Here is a 16,210-nt window from a genome sequence, read left to right as displayed (position 1 = left end):
GGGATATCATGTAGTTTACTATAATCTTCTTCTGCCTCTCTGTCATAAACATTTTTCTCCTATACATTTTTAGATATTCCCACCTTTTGTAAGACCTAGGTCAGGTACCTATGTATGAGCTTTAAGAGCTTATATGAATTTTCAGAGAGATATGATTGACCTTAATTTGTCAATGGTGAGTGACTCAAACATTACACATGAAAAAAGACTTAGTATGTAATTCCAGCAGCACCTTCCGTGAAGTATCTGAGGTGATGTGGCAAGTTATGTAGCAGATTTTTAACCAGCTTTTTATGCCAGAAAAATTCCCCAGGTAAGTTAACCCCAGTAAGACATATACACTTGTCTGTTGACATAGACACGTGTTACTTTTCCAATTTTAAAATGTGACAGTAACTGATAATGCAGTTAAATAACTTGTTTCTGAGACGCCACATGGGCTATTACTAGGAAACATTGCAAAAGGTGGTCTTCAGAAGTGTAATAAAGAAGTAATTTTGGACAGTATCAATAGATTTGCTCTTCGACAAAGTGAATTGTAGTGGTGTGTGAAGGAATTGTTGTGCTATTATTCCTGGTAGGAACTCTGGCTATTTAGAAATACCACACATAATTTAAAGTTTTATGTTGTAAGGCTGGAATGTTATTGCAATCAGTCAACCGTTCCTTCTGGTCACTCTGATGAAGAGACCATGAACTTGCTCTTGCAGCTAATGGGAGCCATCCTGGGAAACCCTGGTACTGCTGAGAAACGATACTGCACTCTCCTGCTCCGGAACCCTCACCAATCGAATAGTCTTTAGGTGTTTGAAGTATTGATTTAGCCAGAGATTTTTCAGTCTGTTTGTAGTCCTATATGTTTTTAAGTTTATATCTTTTGAAATGAATCTCATAAACTATCTCAGACCCTCCTTCATCTCTCTTGTTAGTTTTCTCTTCCATCCTGCATCAAGTCACAGATGTAGAAAAAAAGATGTGTGTGAATAACCACATCATATCTTTCAAATACACACATGCACAAAATATCCATATATACCCACATATCTTCATATTGAAATCTGAGCTAGTTGTCTCACGACTCCTTATCTATATAGAGACGTAGGTACATGTGTGGAACAAAACATCTCATTTTAAGGGAGATGCTGAACATGGGTCTGAAAATCATTGGAGTCTGCATGATCATGGGTGATGCAAATGTCTGTACTGCAGATCCACAAGGTTGGGTCAGACAAGTCCTGTACAGAGTGGCTGAGGACCTTGACCAGGTTCCCACAAGTCTGAGAGGGGACTCGGAGCGTGTCTGGGCACACATAATCATGGTGGTTTGGGTTGTCACTAATCAGAGTCTACAGCAGTATCTTTGCTTGCATTAAGATTGAGATGGATTGTTACTAGAATTCATGTGACTTAAAGACTTTGTTTTCTGCTTCAGCACAAGTCTCAGTGACCTTGAAGTAGATGGCAGAAGCGGTGTTTCAGACAGACCCTGTGTTCCCTACCCTCCCCTCGCCTCTTCAGAGACCATGGCTTGTAGCGGAGATGGATTAGACTTACCTACCAGTCTGCAGCCCAAGGTATTTGATACTATCTTGGTTTGCATTGTTTTCCTTTTAAGTAAATCACTGAAAACATGTGAGAAACATCTGAATCTGAAGGCAAAAAATGAGTTCCTATTCGGCAGTGCTAGTCTCTCTGGAGAGCAGCATGCACAGGGTTGTGGAGCTGGAGATCCCTGTTTGTGGCTCGGGTTGGCAGTAGCCATGAGAAGGATCCATCAGAGATGTACTTCAGCTTTGAAAAAAGCATCATTTATCAGAAGTGTTTCAAAAGAAATATTTCAGGTTCAGTGAATCAGCATTTTCTAACCAAAATATATTTAGTGAGGAAATGTTTAACCAGCTGTAGTTATGTGAAAGGGTAACAGCTTTGTAAAGTATAAAACCAGCCTGCTGCCTGTTTTAAAACAATTGCCAGACTCAGGGAAAATCAGTTGGGTTTTGTGCATTGACCAGTGCAAATCTCTCCTCTTTATTAATGGCTTTCTAAAGTATCCTGGCTACATTCGTTTTCATTAGACCATGGTGCCGTTTCTAAGATCTTCAGACACATACATAGAGTTAGTTGTTGTTCGTATGGATTCTTTATGTTTTTATTAGACAGACTTCTTGTCACTGTGGAGTTTTATCTGACCTTCAGCAAATGATTACAAGAAGGGAGAAAGAGTCCAACACAAACACTGAATTCTGTTAGGGCTACTTTTGAAAACAGTAAGGTAAGCAGTTTAGGAGTAGGCTCTGTTGAAATGTAAATATGTATCAAAAATCAGGGGGTTTCCTTTCAAGCCTTATCATTGACATATTTGGGAATCAGAAAATCTTTTCAAGCGCAACAAAAGAAACCCAGAAAAGAGAAGGAGGCTCACGCCTTTCTTTTGAATCTCTGACATCAATAATTGCCAAGCAGGGCATTAGTCTCCATGAAATGTCTTGAGGTATTAAAGTACTAAGATTAATGGCTGGCTTGGTAAAAGAAGATAGCTTGGTCATCAGAAATAATGGCCAACAACACTGTTTGGATGGTGCTTGCCACCAAACTGGAGAAGAATGTAAGCTTTCTCATAGTCTAACTTGCACCCAGAAATTATTTCCTGTAATGTACAAAAATTTATCATAGTGGAAATATGACAGACTTCCTAAGAATTCAAATGAAGTCATCAAAAATTGTACTTCAACTTAAAGCTTTAATGAAGCCAAGAAAATGTGTACACGTGGTCAGCCATCTGTCTTTCAGAAATTCAGTCACTGATTTATTTTGTTTCTGTTGCTGATGACTTTCAAAATGACACAAGTTTTAATTTGCTGCAATTTCTTGTAGGAATGCACAGTGTCTGGGGTTCGGTCGCGCTCATATTCCTACTCCTCGCCCAAAGGTTTATTAGGAAGACCTTGCATTCCTCAGGACTTTGCAGCTGGGGATTCGAATGAAGGTCAGTGCTGTGGCTTTGCACCTACACAGCCTCATCTCGTGCCTGCTGGCTTCAGGCCCAGTGCTGACGGCTTTATTCAGGGCTGTTGTGTACACAGACCTTGCCATGTGAAAGCAGGGTTTGGTTGCCTTTGGGTACCCCTACCATCATCCCTTGCTCTTCTCCCATCTACTGCCTCATCATGCCTTCCCTGATATCTGATCCTTGGGAGGACACACAAACTAGGAGACCATTAGTGAGAAAAAGTAATGTAGGCAAGGGCAGTACTCTTCTTTTCAGAAGATCCTTACCCCAGCCTCCCACTGGGTGTGCCCAGCAGAGACCACGAGGAAGCTCAAGATGACACAGAAGAGATGTCAAAGAAGGTAGATGGCCCCAGCTTCCCATAGATCCCGGGGAATCTCTGAAACATGGATGGGCTATTGTCATCTCCACCGGCTGGGAAGCAGAACCCATCTTCTCCATCAAGTGGAGTCAGAGATGTCTCTGCAAGAAGCTTGTAATTTTTTACAAATTGTTTCTAACATGCTTTATTTCTAGACACATAGTTTCATATTTAGAATGCAACCCACACTTTGCGCAGTAAAGGTATGGGCTATATTTGAAAAACATGCAAAACATGAAATACATATACTGTGCTTTTCATGTAGATCACATCACATAAACCCTTGCATTTCAAGAAACTTGGCCTCTGTCCCTTAACCCTGGCCATTGCAATACTTCCAGCTTGTCTCTCCCTCCAGTATACCTTTAGCTTTCCACTAGTCCTGAGCAAGAGGTAAGACATGGGAATTACAGTAAACCACATGGGATGAACTCACAGAGAAATTTTGGATGCCCTGTCATTGGAAATGTTCAAGGCCAGGTTGGACGGGGCTTTGAGCAACCTGGCCTCTAGTGGAAGGTGTCCCTGCCCATGGCAGGGGATTGGAGTAGGTGATCTTTGAAGGTCTCTTCCAACCCAAACCATTCTGTGATTCTATGACACTGAATGTGAAAACACAAAAAAGTTGTGAGAATGTTATCGTTAACTTTGAAACCAGTTATCAAATTCAAAAATTGTTGGGAAGGTGAGATGGAGGAAGCTGATGGGCAGACATATAGTGACTGCAGACATCTTTTTTCCTTAAGAAACTGTGTTAAGCAGTGCAGCAAATAACTTGTTTGTGGTTGCTCAAATTCGCTGTAAGATTTCATGTCCCCTTGTAAGGAGTATGTACTGCAGCCTGCAGCACACAGCTGTGTTGTATTTTTCCACATCACTTAATGTATTTGTAACCGTTTGTATCCAACAGATTAGGTGAGAAGTCTTTGGCAAAACAAGGCAGAAGAAAAAGAGGGAGGTATGTCACAGAAGTAGAGGATGGCAGATCAGCAAAGCTGTGTGTGTGCTTAAAGTTAAAACAGAATTCTTTTGACCTTGCAGCTAAGGGACTGTTGGTGTCACAGCCCATTAAGCTTCACCCAGATGCCATTACCTGCTCTGGCCTGATCTGGGTTCAGGCCCATGTCCTGTTCATTCTCTCTCCCCTTCCTCCTGGGTGCTGGACCTTTACCTCTCTTGTGGAGAAGGTGGAAACCCTTTCCTGTTCATGCTTTGGAAACAGGCTGTTCTGCAGCCCACACCATAGATACAGTGCGCTGCTGGGAGGGAGGGTGGTGCGCTGCTGAGGTGCCTGCTGGTGCTTCCCTGCCACCAGCGATTTCTGCCTTATCCCTTCCTTGCCAGCATTTTGCAAGGATGGGAGAATTGAAGAGAGTTTGGCAGCTGGCAGTGGTGATTACTGTGTGAGGTAGGCACAGCTGTGCTCACTTTGAGCAGTTGCAGCTGAGTATGGGACTAGCCCAAGAGCTTGGTCCAAGAAGCTAGGTCAGATAGTTCATCTTGATCTCTGTGGGCTGTAGTGGGATTGTGTCTGGGCCTGTGCAGGTGTCTGCACACTGAAAACCTGCCCCTTCCCCTCTGCCCTCTGCTTTGGACATCTCACTCAGGCCTTAGCTCTGCAGGAGGAAGGTGCAGCTGACGTTGTACGTTGCAATGAAATGTAAGCCACAGCAGACAAATGCAAGATGGCAACAGGATGGTCTTCTTGCACAAGTAAAAGAAGAAAGTGGGAAATCACCATCCACTTCTGATGGAAGCTTTTCAGTATGCTCAGGTTTAAAACAACTACCTGCTTTTATTCATGAAAGTATTAACCAGGCTGTAACAGTAAAGGATTTGTCCCTGCTCTGAAGATGGTGTGCTCATGAACAGTGGTCAGTCCCTCCTTCAGGCTCTTTCACTCTCTAAGTCAGTGTCTCTGCTCCACCCTTGTAGTAAGTACCTCAATGCCAACCCCACAGTGCTTTTTTGCATGAGGCTGTCTTCATCTCCCATGGGTACATGGCCTTTGTTTCTTCCGAAAGCATCCTGTGGCACAGGTTGTGCCTGGCAACTAACTGAAATGCCCTTTTAGTCTCGCTGCTTCTTTGGTAAATATTCTAGCTCTCACTAACCTGAAGTCTGCATTTGTCTGAAGACATGCTGATTCAGTGAAGTGTGTTTAAGTTTGTATCTAACTTTAAAGAATAGTCTGATGCTTTGACTTAGGCAGGGGTTTAAGTATCTTTCTGAACCATACTTGCAGTAGCTTTGCAAAAAATGTCTGTGAAAGGGAATAGCTCCTAATTTTGAAATGGTAGAGTGGTCTCTATCCTTTTCTTTTTTTTTTTTTTCCCCCCCCAAACAACCCAACAGCATTATTTATCTTTTATTTTGCTTTTTAGACGGTTTGTTGAAAAGTATCTCCTTGAGTCCTCTCTACTGTTTCTAGGATGTAAACTTGTAACACATTACATGTCCTGTGCAATACATAGAGTAGTAATATTCCTCTTTAGATAGAGGGATTTAAAATTTTTTTAATACTATAGATAAAGCTGCCTAAAACAGGTAATTGCAAGTGTTAGAAGAATGTCATTAAGATATTTTACAACAAATTATGTAAAAAGCAAAATGAAGTGTGAATCATTCAAGTCTGGGCTGTTAAGAAAAATGAAATATTGTTTTTTTTAAAAACAGACTGTAGAGACTGGCATTCACTGATATCCTTCTCAATTCTGGCAGATTCTGTCAACTAAACAAAGCTTAGTAGGCAGTGGTCTTACCCTAGGAAAAGCTGCTTCTCATGTATATATGTTTTTGCTTTCCTAATTTTCAAATGACATTGCAAGCCCTTAATGACAAGCTTTTGGCCTGGTGGAGGTCATGTGTTTCAAATGAACCTGATAACCTTTCAATCTGAGTGCCTGATAACTGTTTATGTCTTGCAGAGCGAGCATACAGTCTGCCTGAGCAGTCCCGAGAGAAAAGGTATGGGTTCTTGTTACAGCCGGGAGCAGGTCTGGGCAAGAATGCCATCTAGGGAGCAGAGTGGGGAAGAGGCCTTGGCACCCCTTGCAACGGGGTTTTTAGCAGCGAGTTAGGGGAGCACTCCCTGCCCAGGGGATCTGTAAGCCCATGCTTAAACCCTGTGCTGAGCTCAGACTGCTCTCTCTGTGCTGTTCTCGCTGCGCACGTCCTGCAGCGGGGATTTGCTGTACACCACTGCGGGACATGTACAGTAGGGATATGCTCCTATCCACTGTAGGAATATCCAAAACACCATAATAAAAGGAAGGGAGCTTTTGATACCAACCATGATCTAGGTGAGCTTGTAAGACACTGGACATTCAGAGCACTCCGTGGGCTAGCATTACTCCCTTTTGTGAAGAGGGATTGCAGTCTTTTTAATAACATCAACTAAACCCACAATAAAACACCTAATTATAAATACTAGGTGAAACAAGCTCCATCCAGGTTCTGCTCTGTTTTAAGGGGCTGTTCCCACTGGAATGAGGTTTTTTCACTGGTCTCTGTTTTAGGATTCAGAAGGAGGACTGGTATAAATATATTGTACCCTCAAAAAATGACTCTGAAAAATGTAAAGTGAGTCGGACTTTCAGCTTTCTGATGAACAGAATGACCAGCACACGGAATAAGTGCAAGGTAATTTGGGATTTATGTCTATATTAGTATGTATAATTATGTCACTGTAATTAAATGAATTATAATGAGAATCTAAATTTTTATCTAATGATAAGTTGGTTTTTATTACAAAACCACATAAATAATAGGAAGGAACTTTTATCTTTAATTTTAAAACCTCTGCAGGATACCCTGAAATGGCCTTCATATTAAAAACCAGCTTTCCTTTTAAACAATAGCCTTAGCTGAGCAATGTCAAGTATTTCCCTTGACATTTTTTTGATGTTATTAATAATCTCATTTGATGATTAAACCAAAGTTTAAATGCATAAATTGCCTTTAAGAAATAATTTTCTTTGTTAAATAAAATCAAGAAATATGGGACTGTTCTTGCAGTTATTCTCAACAAGTAATTGAGTCTCTAACTTCTACACTGGCACATAACCAGTTGAATTTGCATTATTTGAAGTTAATGGGACTTCTTGCATGAGTAAGCACTGGTTAGTGATCGAAAGTTGAAGATTTGTGGCCTGCACAGTCAAACATACATACCATGGAAGGTAGATTAGAATCTACCTGTGGTTTAATTTTGAGACATCTGAAATATAGATTAATGGCATCAATTAGCAGTTTGACAGATGGATTTGGCCTACAGGATTTTTCCAGCTGGCCTTTCAGCAGTTTTGCAGGCTTTCTAGTACACCCTCTTGTGCCCCAGCATATCCTACTGTACATGGATGTGAAGATGGTTGACTGAGACGCAATCTTCATGAGTGGCAGAACTGGCTGTGAGCATGTATGTCTGGTCCAGCAGCTGTATGTTAGCCTGTGTCTGTGTGATCTCCTAAAGTATAACTACCAGGGATGCTTGGAGAAATGTATACTCATATCAATGGGAGTACTATGAAAATAGGTAGAATTTATTAAATAACACTTGTTAAAAATAGTTATTTCTAATGTTTTCTAAGATCTAAAGACAAGTTGTCTAAATTTACACAACTGCAGCTTTAAATACAGAGGCATGAGTTTGCTTGCATGCCTCAGGGAGTTGTAGGCATTGATATTTGTTTGTGCGTGCAGCGAGTCAATAACACTTCTTAAATTTTTATTTTCTGGCCTTTTTGCAGCTTTATAAATGTATTTCTGCCAGTCTTCCATGGTAATGCATGCTGGCTTAACTGCCAGTGAAAGCAATGCCTGCATCATTTTAGGAATTCAGCGATGTTGGATGTAATAATACAGTATACTGTTACAAGTCTTTCAGGACACAGAATAAACGTTTTAGAATAATTTCCTCTTAAAAGGGAACGTTTTAGTGCTTTTAAGATTGAATCGCTTTATCTTCTTTTCTGATGTCCCCTATTTTTTTTCTTTTTTCCTGCCTCTGGTGTTGGGGATGAAGACAAAAAATAAAGAGACTAAAGATAAAGAGAAATTGAACAGACACAATTTTACAAATGGGACCTTCTCAGGAGTTATGCCATGTATGGCCTGTGAAAAGGCCCTCCTAGGAAAGGAGTCACTGCAGTGCTCTCGTAAGTAGTTGATGGCTTTCACATGTGAACCTACAGTGCTCCAAATCCTGCTTTGAGATCCTGGTTCAGTGTTTTGTTTCAAAAAGAAACCTTGCCTAGACTTGGATGTACCTCCTTTTTGTAATGACATGAGGATGGCAAGGGAGAGAGAGGAAGTATGGCAGATGACAGCTTCAGAAGGAACCATGGCCATCTCCTAGCCATATTTAGTCAAAAACTTCCTCATTGCCAGGGGCTTGTAACATCAAAGCATCCTCAGGACTACTTTAGTAAGCAGACCTGGAGGAGGAAAAAAGGTGAAGCCTCAGAGTACTATTTTCTGTAGGCTGGGGACCCTGTTAGGTGCGAGGCTTTGAAACATGCCTTCTCTTTCAGATTGCAACGTGATTGTGCATAAGAGCTGCAGGGAGTGTGCTCCTGTGTGTACCAAGGTAACCTTCTATACTGCGCTGTTCTTACTAGAGCATATCTGCTTTCAAAGGGGTCTGGAAACATCATGAAGGAAAAAAGAAAGTACACACAGTCTGCCCAGACCCAGTGTCTGTATGCAAAGGTCTGAAAGGATGTCAAAATGTCTTAACGTGAGCAACAGAGCAAGCGCTGTGCTTAAATAACAATTTTTAGAAAAGAGTCAAAAATGAGTTGAAAAAGATATTTCTATTTTTGAAGAGTTGCAAGCTCAAATTGTGTGCCTGGTGGGATGCAAAAGGGGTTAAAAAGAAAAGCTTCTCAAAACCACAGATAGCTTCTTGTGTAGAAGCAGGGATCCTGTATCTGGAATAATGGAAAGCAGAGAAGGGACTTTGGGAGGCGACCTAGTCCATCTCACTCTCAGGCAGTCTCACTTCTAGGTAACAATTTGGGCAGACGTTTGTCTGACCTGTTCTGGAAAATCTCTGGAGGAGACTCCACAACCTGCCTAGGCAGTTGCTCCCAGTGTTCAGCTGTCACTGCAGACAGGGCAAAATCAGCACTAGAGCTGATGGATACTGCCTTCTTTTAAATAGGAATCTATGTATAGTGACATTATCATGACAAAGACAGTTTTCAAAACCAGATGTGTAAGGCTTCTGCTCTCATGGAATAAAGTGGGACTTGCAAAAAAGCGTGCCACAGTGATACAGGTCATTTTTCAAATTAGTGGAGTGTGTCTTTCTGGTGTAGCTGGCTTATGCATCATGGCAGCTTGCAGGGAGAACATGTTTCCGTACAGACTCTTTCAGCGTAAACAAGCTTTAAACTGGACGTATATCAGGTGGTTTTATTTATTTTGGTTATAGCTGTCACATCATTGTACAAATTTCTGTGCAACTTTAGGGCATTAGGACAGCTGAACTGGCAGGTTTAATCACTGGGGCTGGTGGGTTATTTGTCAACAGGAAACAAGAGCCCAAACCACCTCCCACTCATCTCAACAAGAATGAGGTGCAGAAAATGTTCACTGACCCACCTCAAGTGAAATACATGCCTAAGCACAGCAGTAGCAAAAGGTTTTGCAAAAGTTCACTTTGGGAGGGAGATTGATTCTTCCTCTGATACTCAGGCTTGCTCACGTAGTGCCCTGCCACAAATGCTTCGAGTGTATTTGAGTATAAAGCCATGAATGTGAACTCTTTTCTTGCAGCTTTCACAGGCAGTATTCGTAGTAGAATGCTGCAACGCAGTGACTTGGTTTAGAACAAGCAGATTCAGTTTTGTATTTTAGTACAAATAATAGCATTCTACTTTGAATATTGTTGTTTACCAATATCCAATAAACTCGGATTTATTAGGTATTGGTAGAAATTAGGACCATAATTTAGGACCACTTTCTTGAAGCCCTTTTGTGTGATGATATACGGAAGTGAGTTACTGACTTGACTATTCAATGTGTTATCAGCTATGATTTCATTACAATTTCATAAAATTATTATTTTTTTCAGAAATCTCAGGAGAAGTACCATAATAAAAACAAACCCCAAGCTGGCATAACAAGTAAGTTAGGAAGTGTAAACGTAGCACATCTAAGTGAAGCCTTGATTAAAAATCATGGGACTGACAACACACTTTCCTGCATCTTTTGTGTGTTTCTATTTTTCATGTCAATATTTGTAAGAAAGAGTGTGTCCAATACAAGTAGGATTTTTTAAAGAAATTACTGTTGAATTAACTCTTCTACTAAAATGACTGGGAGTTTTACTATTTTTTTTCAGTGAGAATGAACATCAGAAGTAGTCCTGTCTTGTGCTTTTGACTGTGTCATTTACCATATGCACAAATATTTGGGTCTCTTGTCTTCAGGTTGCAATGTTAGAGCGTGTATGATTTGACTTTGTTTTTGTCTTAATAATATCCACACCAGAGCTATTCCACTTTGCCTACAGGCTTATCTTTATATTCCATGGGAGAGCATCACGGTCTTGTACCATGGCAAGCGGACCCTCTTGATACCCAGTATAGGTCAATATGAACACCAGATAGCATTTCTCAGTATAAGTGTGCTGTTGATGACATACTCTACATTGTTTGTCAAAATACTGTCTTGTGCTTTGCCTCACAGATTCCCTGCCTGGAAACGTCTCTCAGATGGTGCTCTTCCCAGTGCATCCTTCTTCCTCTATGCCTATTGGACTGGCTGCTGGAAGTAGGGAAGCCTTGCAACAGTCCCACTTGGTGTCCAAAAGTCTCCCCAGTGCCAGTTTTGAAAGGTAGAGGGAAGCTACCGGGGGACTATGTTAAATACATTATTCAGCATTACTAGAAAAATTGAAATAATTAAATAAATGTTTTGGGTTTTTTTTCCCCTGCTGTAGACCTACTCCATTTTCTGAACAAGGCTCTGAGACTAGCAGCTGGAGTTCCAAGTCACAGTCTGAAGAGTTGTTACAAGCAGTAGGGACCTTTGCTTCAATGGATCCTTTTATGATGGAAGGTGAGAAGTATTGCACAGATGTTGCATTTTATAACCTGTATTGGAAAGTGCAAAATAGAAAAACTCCTTAGTTGCTATAGGAAGCTACTGCATCTGCTAAAACAAGAGCACCTATTTTTTATAATTATAATTGTGTCCTTCATTAAAATGATACAATCAGACAAATCAGTCTTAAAATACAACTTTTCCTTTCTTCCTTGTAACAAACTCTGTGATAACTTTTAGAATATTTTTGTACGGTATTACCAGAACAGCAATATACTTTTCTTCTGCACTCATCTAATCATCCCCATTGACAGTGTACATTGCAAAATGTAAACCTACATCACTTGTATCTCTTGAGTAGCCCCAAAATCTTACCTCTGACTGGTGAACTGCCCTCCTAAAATGGCCACATATCATTGTGAAGTGAATAGAAATAGGCTTTTTCTGTAGCTGGGTGTGAGACTGAATTTCAAAGCTGAAGGGCATTCACTCACAAAGGATGGTGCAGATATCTCTCACTGTACATCTACTTTTGAAAAATGTTGAATTTTGTTTTTAAATATTAAAAAGTTTCTTCAAGTGAAGAAGCATAAAAAGGATTTAACCTGAGAAAAGAAGGGAAGAAGGGTGTTGGGTTTTTTTTTAATTCTCCTCCCCTCCTCCCCCGCTGTCACATTTGCATTTCAACACCTTGGTGATGATATTGACATCTAGAAAGCTTCTCTATTGTAATGCCACTGCCAGTGTTTGCAGAAGCCTTGTCTAGAATTCATCCCTGTGACGCATTCCCCTTACTATATGAATAGATCTGCATGTGCAAAGGGATTTCCCTTACTGTTCATATGCCTGGTGTTAATGAGGTATACATTTTGTCATAGATGATGTGGATTTGTCTCAGTGGACTGATCTCCGCACAGATGTACGAGAGTTTGAGGCAGAGTCCTGGAGTCTTGCTGTGGATCCAATGTTCTGTAGCAAGCAAGAAAAGGATGTCATCAAGAGGCAGGATGTAATTTTTGGTCAGTATTTCAAAGCTTTGTGTAGGTGTAAAAACAATTTGGCATAGAAAATAAAGAGGGAACCTACACATTTCATGTCCAGAAGAATGAATGCTTCAACTCAGAATAATAACAACTCTCAAAGAACATTTTTGTCACAAATTAAATGTGTCCTAGACCTAAGGAAATGTAGAGTAGTGAGTATCAGAGACATGTCTATCCTGTTGACAGAATGGTTGATGTTGGAAGGGACCTCATTCAATCCCCAGTTCAAGCAGTTGCAACCCCAGTTTGTTCAGTGGGGTACAGTTGAGAGAGCCAGATAAAGGAGGTCTTCCTACTGACATAATCTATAAGGTTTGAGGGTCACACAGGAAAAATGATTATGACTGTATATTTGAATGTTGCTAAAGTGTATCTTAGAAGCTGTGCAAAATGTTCATGTTACTATACTATGCTGTTTTCTTTTATACTGCAGAGCTGATGCAAACAGAAGTGCATCACATCCATACCTTATTCATTATGTCTGAAATATTCAGGAAGGGGATGAAGGAAGAACTGCAGCTGGACCACAGCACAGTGGACAGAATATTCCCCTGCTTAGATGAGCTGCTGGAGATGCACAAGCAGTTCTTCTGCAGAATGAAGGAGAGACGGCAGGAATCATGTGAGGCAGGGAGTGAACATAATTTTGTCATCAACAGAATTGGAGACATTCTTGTGCAGCAGGTAGAGACATCAGATCTGTTAATCCTTTAGGTAGTCAAGGTTCCTGGTTTATTAACTTTTAAAACTTCTGTGGGCAAGAAGAGGGCTATGGTTGTCTCATAAAATTCAAAGAGTGTCCCCTCCAGATTATTGCAGGGTGAAATAGCAGTGAGAGAAAGTCATTACTGACAGGTAACTGTGATGAACTTGGGATGAACTTCTACCTATATGGTACAAGTGATGAGGAAAGTGATGAACTTGGTTCTGTTCACAGTAGAAGGCTGCTGCCATCATACCATGGACTGTGAAAGATGGAAGCAATGGATTCACTTTTTTAACAGTTGAGCAGAGGTGTGAAGAATTGGCTGATAATGGAAAAAAATACCTGTTCATTTCTCATAGTGATCTGGCATGGTGCATCTCAAGTTGTTTCTCACTAGAGAAGGGGTGGTCACAGTGTGTTTATGGTGGCCGTAGAACAGCAGACTAACTGCTTGCTGGTCACACTTCAGTTCTTTGCAAACTGGAGAGTGTGGCTTTTTACCTTCAGTCAGTCAGTTTTCACTCCACTGAAATAAAGAAGCTGAACCGTTACCTTGTCTAGAAGTGGCGTGAAGATCAGAGAAACATAAATAAGCCTCAAAGAGATTGTGTTTGCAAAAAGGTGAAGAAAACGCTGTTATAATCATTGTTCTAGCTGTTATGGCAAGACTGTAGCGGAGGTTGCTTGTACTTTCTCAAGTCTACATTCCTCTTCTTGCTCCTAAAAATAGCTAGCCCGTTTTCATTCTGCAGTCACAGGCCCTGGTAGTGAAGTTCAGAAAACTTGAGAAACAAGTAGCATAAAAGTTCCATATTTGTACAAAATATATTAATTAAAGGTATACACTTTCCTGTTAGGTGCAATGTTGAGCACAATTCACTTCTTAATTTCTTCAGTTTTCAGAGAAAAATGCAACTAAAATGAAGAAAATATACGGAGAGTTTTGCAGCCATCAAAAAGAAGCTGTTAATCTCTTCAAAGAATTGCAACAAAACAAGAAGTTCCAGAATTTTATTAAAGTAAGTTTACATCGAAATGTGATTGCTATTGACAAAATACTCATGAAAAAGATAAGCTTTTACTTAGATTTAGGATTGAAATTCTATTCAGTAACTCACTTTTAATAGCTAATAAAATAGCAAAGTTTTTTGCTCCTCAACCTGTGAGCTGATAAATTACATTTTTCTTTCAAATTTTAGAAAGCTTTGGCATCCAGTGTGTATTACACACATGTTTTTGTTTTGTACACCTCAACCCTCATGGAAGAAACTGTTCCTTGGGGATGGTTCAGATAACCCAGCATTTTGTTTTAGCTTATTCTAATGCATTTAGATTGTGTTTCTTATTAGTCAATTGGTGGTTTAATGTGGATTTACTGCTTAAGGTATATATTTGTGTCTGTGCAGCTGAGAAATAGTAACCTGTTGGCACGACGCCGAGGAATCCCCGAGTGCATTTTGCTTGTCACGCAGCGAATCACCAAATACCCTGTTCTGGTTGAAAGGATATTGCAATACTCAAAAGGTGAATAAAAGCTAAAGTGTTGCTTCATGTCTGGAATCCCAGCATGTTTCTAATGCAAGGAATATGCATTGCTGCAGTATAACAAAAGATGAAATTCACTGCTCTGTAGAGAACCAGGGCAATGTATATATCTATTGTTTGGGCAAATGTCACCTAAGCAGGGTGTCTGGTGTATGTAATTTTTGTCAAGGCAGTGCTGTGAAGATTTCCAGGATTCCAGGTGGGTAAGCTGTAGAAGTCCAGAAAGCATACTTGTTTTAGTTCACATCCTCTAGTCAAGATCTTTTCCTAATTCAGGCATGCATCTACACCTTCTTTGAAGTTAATTCTGATGTAATCTCTTGTAAGTAGGGCTAGTCAAATGTTTTGTAAATTGCTCTCCAGTTTTTCAACCAAAACTTGAAGGACATCTGAAATTTTATAGAGCATTTTAGAGATACTAATAACATACAGATATTGCCTCTTCCAATGGGCAATAAATGAGTGTTGTGGAAAGCTTCATATCCAAATGCAAACCCTTTGTGGTTGCAATCCTGTTTCAAGGGATTTTTTTACTTAGCCAGAATAGTAATATACTATATGATTTACTTGGGCAGTAAAATTTTTTAAATGCTTACAGCTCATAAATATGCCAGAAACTATTCATTGTGTTGTTTTGACTAATGAATATATCTGAGGTACATGTCATCTTTTAACAGGCAAGTCAAACAAAGGTAGATGCTTCCAATATTTCTAGCAGATCAATTGTCAGGTTCAACTTAAAATGACATATTTATCAATTTAAGCTTTGCATCATGCTGATTGTTCCCAGTAAGTAAGGAATTATATCTTTTCTTTAATGTGCTGACTACTCTCATGTTTATTTTTTTTCATACAGAAGGAACAGAAGAACATAAAAACTTATGCAAAGCTCTTTGTCTAATTAAGGACATGATTGCAGCAGTAGATTTGAAAGTGAATGAATATGAGAAAAAGCAAAAGCTGTTGGAAATTCTCAGTAGAACTGAAAACAAAACATATACAAAGCTGAAAAATGGCCATGTTTTTAGGAAGCAAGACTTGATGAAGAAAGAGATATTACTTCTTCATGAAGGTTTAGTGTATTGGAAGACAGCAACTGGTCGTTTCAAAGGTATTCCATCTGAGGAGTGAAGTTCTTTAACACTTTATTTGCAAATAACCTATGAAGATGGTTGGATTTAAGAATGAAAACACTTTATTATGCTGTGTTGCAAACACCAGTTTCTGAGGTAATGGTATTGAGAATATGCTGCTAATTGCTAGACGAGTAGTTCCAGAAGCTGCCATGGTTTGTGGGTAATTCACTGCATATCTGGATAAGAAGACAAGTTCACATACAAAGCCATTGGCTGCATTTCTTCCAGTTCATTGGTTTGCCATTTCATCCCATAACATAGAGTCCTGACTTGTACATTTATATTGTTCACAGTACTGACCATTGAAAATAATGCATGAAAAATCACATTCTGTTCTTCAGCGATGCTGGGACATTC

General features: G+C 39.9%; 1 protein-coding gene across 3 annotated transcripts in view; it reads left to right on the top strand.

Annotated features, from left to right (window-relative positions):
• Positions 1 to 16,210, top strand: part of ARHGEF28 (Rho guanine nucleotide exchange factor 28) — a 100,380-nt gene that overhangs the window by 49,163 nt on the left and 35,007 nt on the right. For all 3 annotated transcript variants that reach the window (XM_074856354.1, XM_074856353.1, XM_074856355.1), the window contains 14 exons: positions 1,433 to 1,574; positions 2,875 to 2,986; positions 6,299 to 6,338; positions 6,890 to 7,013; positions 8,395 to 8,527; positions 8,903 to 8,958; positions 10,450 to 10,501; positions 11,067 to 11,214; positions 11,320 to 11,438; positions 12,302 to 12,442; positions 12,900 to 13,150; positions 14,069 to 14,191; positions 14,579 to 14,696; positions 15,574 to 15,828. In XM_074856354.1, the coding sequence (XP_074712455.1) occupies positions 1,433 to 1,574; positions 2,875 to 2,986; positions 6,299 to 6,338; positions 6,890 to 7,013; positions 8,395 to 8,527; positions 8,903 to 8,958; positions 10,450 to 10,501; positions 11,067 to 11,214; positions 11,320 to 11,438; positions 12,302 to 12,442; positions 12,900 to 13,150; positions 14,069 to 14,191; positions 14,579 to 14,696; positions 15,574 to 15,828 (1,814 nt within the window). The remainder of the gene's footprint in view (positions 1 to 1,432; positions 1,575 to 2,874; positions 2,987 to 6,298; positions 6,339 to 6,889; positions 7,014 to 8,394; positions 8,528 to 8,902; positions 8,959 to 10,449; positions 10,502 to 11,066; positions 11,215 to 11,319; positions 11,439 to 12,301; positions 12,443 to 12,899; positions 13,151 to 14,068; positions 14,192 to 14,578; positions 14,697 to 15,573; positions 15,829 to 16,210) is intronic.

Source organism: Strix uralensis, chromosome Z (genome assembly GCF_047716275.1).
Source record: "Strix uralensis isolate ZFMK-TIS-50842 chromosome Z, bStrUra1, whole genome shotgun sequence".
NCBI lineage: Eukaryota > Metazoa > Chordata > Aves > Strigiformes > Strigidae > Strix > Strix uralensis.
The sequence above is the reverse complement of the archived record's forward strand: the minus strand, read 5'-3'. Positions and strand labels throughout refer to the sequence as shown.